The sequence below is a fragment of the Rhagoletis pomonella genome, unplaced genomic scaffold (assembly GCF_013731165.1).
Source record: "Rhagoletis pomonella isolate Grant_MI unplaced genomic scaffold, Rhpom_1.0 Rhpom_scaffold_13709, whole genome shotgun sequence".
NCBI classification, from domain to species: domain Eukaryota; kingdom Metazoa; phylum Arthropoda; class Insecta; order Diptera; family Tephritidae; genus Rhagoletis; species Rhagoletis pomonella.
In genome coordinates, this window is record NW_023472237.1 from 1 (window position 1) to 4,172 (window position 4,172).

A 4,172-nucleotide genomic window follows, 5' to 3' on the forward strand; every position below is an offset into this window, starting at 1 on the left:
TTGAAAAACCTGTATTTATAGTTATTGAGAAAAAATATTACCTACATTTTAAACTACAAATGTTTAGATTCCTTAGAAAAACTTCGATTTTTTATTTCTCGCAACTTGCTGGCTATTGGCTTGATCAAAATGTAATGGCCGGAAGTATTTACAGGGTTGTATTACAGACTGAACACCCTTCAAAACAGAGTTGCCATCAATCTTAATATAACTTGTATAAAAGTACAATATATGGCTGGATAGATCTTGCATGACATTTTCTTAGCAAAGTATACATTTGTTCGTCTTACAGCTCGGCCAACCTGACTCTTGATCGACCTCGATCAACGAATTATTAACTTAAAATTAGTCTATGCCTATTTTAGCATTGCCTTTCCTTTCGTGGAGTTCAATCCTTTCACTGGGCTCTATCCATTGACGCATTCGATTTGCTTCAACGACGCCGTCGTATGGCAGTTGAGTCAATTGACAATTATCTATGTCTCGGATAACGTATCTGTCATTTCCTAATACCTTGTGAACAGCATAAGGACCTTTATACTTTGGGACAAACTTTTTATTGGTTCCAACGGCAGTATCTACATTTCGAATTACAACGAAATCACCAACATTATATTTCTCGGCATCTCTGCTATGCTTTAAAAAATGAGCCTGGTTGTAATCCTGCATGCTCTTTATTGACGCAGCAGCGCAAGACCGAAGGGTGTCTAGATCCCTACCAGTTCCGTCAGCTATCTTATTCTGGAAGTATTCGGAAAATTCATCAATAACCTCTCCCCTTTGCTCCACGCCGAAAAGCAACATGCTAGGAGTCTGTTTTGTACTACTATGAATGGAATTGTTGATTGCGTATTCTACCTGCAACAACTTACCAGACCAATCCGCATGATCTATTGAATCGCTAAGCTTCCCCAACATTGTTTTAATTACCCTGTTAACTCTTTCGGCCTGACCATTGGCCTGAGGTGAGGCAACGGCAACCTTGACATGATTTATGTTTCGTTTCATTAGGAATTCCTCAAATTCGAGCGAGGTAAAACAGCTGCCTCTGTCTGAGATAATTCGCCTCGGCCTACTGTAATAATTAAAGTATTTTTCAAGCGCCGCAGTCACTTCACGAGTACTTGTTGAGTTTGTTGGATATAGCTTCACGAACTTTGTGAAAGAGTCAACTACCACCAAAATATATTTTCTTTTCGATTTTATTGACGGCAGGGGACCAAAGTGGTCGATGTGTAAGGTATCGAACGGAATTGGCTTTTTCGGAATGTTGTACAAATGTCTCTGTCGGGATGGAATAGGCATGGCGTACATAATGCATTTTAGGCAATTTTTTATAAAGTGCTCTACTTTCTGACGCATACCCGGAAACCAATAGTATTGAAATATCTTATCATAAGTCTTGTCCACTGCCTGATGACCGGCCTTTTCGTGCATTAATCTTGTTACATTATTTTCTAGTTCCTCTGGAACGTATAAAACCTTTCGACCGTTTTTAGATATCTTACAAACAAGGCCGTCTACTAAGTCAAATCCCTCAACATTTCCCTTTTCTAAAAGTTCACGTATACGCCTAATCTTTTCATCACGCTCTTGCAAAACTTGTATTTGAAAATCAACCTCATTCGTATCTACGGCAGCTATCTGGCAACGACTTAAGGCATCAACATGCCCCATGGAGGCACCACCGCGGTGTATAACTTTATAGTTATAATTTTCTAGCTCAAGGGCCCATCTTGCAATGCGACTGTTTATTTGCTTCTTCTGCAAGGTCATGGCGAGCGAGTTGCAGTCTGTTATGATCTTGAATGGAATTCCCTCCAGATATACTCTGAATCGTCGCAAGGCATAAATGATAGCGAGTGTTTCCAACTCGAAGCTGTGATATTTAGATTCTGCAGTCGTGGTGGTTTTCGAAAAATATGCTATTGGGTGAAGTTTTCCGTCCGTCTGTCTTTGTAATAGTACGGCGCCGAAACCGGTGGCACTTGCATCACAGTGCAATTCGGTATCTCGCTCTGGATTATAGATGGCAAGCACAGGGGGTTCTATTAGCTTACTTTTTAATTCATCGAATGCTAATCTGCAATTTTCGTCGAATTTGTATTCTGTACCTTTTTTCAATAAATTAAGTAGCGGTCTAGCAACTTTGGAAAACGACGGAACAAAACGTCTGAAGTACGAAAGCAATCCTATACAAGAGTGCAACTCTTTCTGATTGCTAGGTACGGGGTATTTCTGGATGTCTCTGACATGGGACTCACTCAATGTAATACCACTGGCAGATACGGAATATCCTAGGTATTCTATTTCATAATAGCCAAACTTACATTTTGATAGATTCAACTTAAGACCCCGATAACTAATTCGTTTCAGTAACGTGTGTAAAATGATTTTATGTTCCTCAAATTTTTTTGTCGCTATTAATATGTCATCCATATACACAACTATCTTCGTCAATTAAATCCTTAAATATATTGTTTATAAAACGTTGGAAAACGGCTGGGGCATTTTTAAGACCGAACGGCATTTTTAAATATTCGTATTGCCCACTAGGCGTTACAAATGCGGTATACGGGACTGACTCTGGCGATATATCAACTTGGTGAAACCCGCTTTTTAAATCTAGGACTGAAAACATTTCTTTACCTTCTAAATACTCTATGCAATCATCGACGAGGGGTAAAGGGTAATTGTCGCGAACCGTTAATTTGTTCAATCCCCGATAGTCGACACACAACCGAGTTTGCCCGTTCTTCTTCTTAATGAGCACTACAGGCGAAGCGTATGGCGAATTGCACGGTCTGATTATTCCATCAGCTTCTAAATCTCTTATAATATCCTGAACAATCTTCTTTTCCGAAAAGGACAGGCGTCTAGGCGCGCAGTGGAACGGGACGTCAGAGGTTAGATGAATCTTCATCATATATTTAAAGGGCTCAACAGGAACACTACCAGGTTCAATATAAGCTTCATGAACCAGGTCATTTATTTGTACCCTTCGGTCTGGCTCTAGCTTACAGTTTACGTCTAAATCTACGGCACTGCAGACAGTTTCTATATTAAATATGTCTGGTAATTCGGAATGAGTACTTTCGTTCGAACCGATCATTGCATTCACGTCTGATATATTTTGCGCTTCTATTCTATTCTGTAGTTTGCTTTCAGCCAAAAGATTGAACTCACGTAAAGTTTTGAATAAGTCAGTCGGTGGTGAGGTGCAGATGTTTTTATTCAGCGAAAATAAGTCAACTTTATCATATTTCAATTTACGTTTTATTAAATGAATATCAAAAACTTTAAGAAAATCACGACCGAGGATAATTGGCACGGTCATTTCTTCATCCGGCGGAACATAGACTTTAATTTCATTAATAACATTTTTAAATTCAATGGTGCAAATAACTTCACCGATAATATTTAAATCACGCCCTCCAATACCCCGGTATCTGCCTTTCAGTGGGTAATGATTTATTTTTGCTTCCGGCACGTACGACCGCTTTATCAAATTAATTGGACTGCCAGTGTCAAAAAGGGAAAAAATTTTAGTAAAATCTGCACTGCTCACCGACTTATGTGAAAAGGCAACACTTACCAGACTTAATGATTCTACTTCATCACAGCAGCTCTTCCAATCGTGTACGGCAGCAACAGCTCGCTCTCCCATGGGTTTCAAAATCTTCCGGGGGTTTGGGCACGACTGGTGACTATGGCCTACTTGCCAACAGCGAAAGCATGATCCCTCGGGGCGTACAGGGTAAGGGCAGTTCGGTTTTATGTGTCCTCTTTTGGAGCAATTGTAGCACAAAGGAGTTTCATGCGTCTCCTTGTCGGAAGTGGCAGCTTGTTTCACGGCAGTATTCGACATTTTAGGCTTTACTGTACTAACTGCCGAACGGCGAGGGGTAATGGTTGAATCCAATTTCAAGTAGCGATCGTAATAACGATTGATGAGCCTCTTGAGTTCGCTTAAGGTTTGCGCAGTCATCAGCAAATTTATGTTGGCAACACTGCCGCTTATGCCATCGAAAATGAAATTTAATACTTCTATGTCTTCAATGCCTCCTTGCTTCGCGATGGATTGCATCGCCAATATGTACGAATGCAATGTTTCTTCCCTCTTATTCCAACGTCGCTCTGCTAGCGCTCGATATATGTCGTGGCGGCTGACG

General features: G+C 40.3%; 1 protein-coding gene across 1 annotated transcript; it reads right to left on the reverse strand.

Moving 5' to 3' along the window:
• Nucleotides 1–3,260: 3,260 nt before the first annotated feature.
• LOC118757016 lies at nt 3,261–4,159 on the reverse strand. The gene is made up of 2 exons (XM_036491746.1): nt 3,596–4,159; nt 3,261–3,518 (listed from the first exon to the last, which is right to left on the reverse strand). The coding sequence occupies exons 1-2, from the start codon at nt 4,085–4,087 to the stop codon at nt 3,510–3,512; spliced, it is 501 nt and encodes a 166-aa protein (XP_036347639.1). The 5' UTR covers nt 4,088–4,159; the 3' UTR covers nt 3,261–3,509.
• Nucleotides 4,160–4,172: the final 13 nt, after the last annotated feature.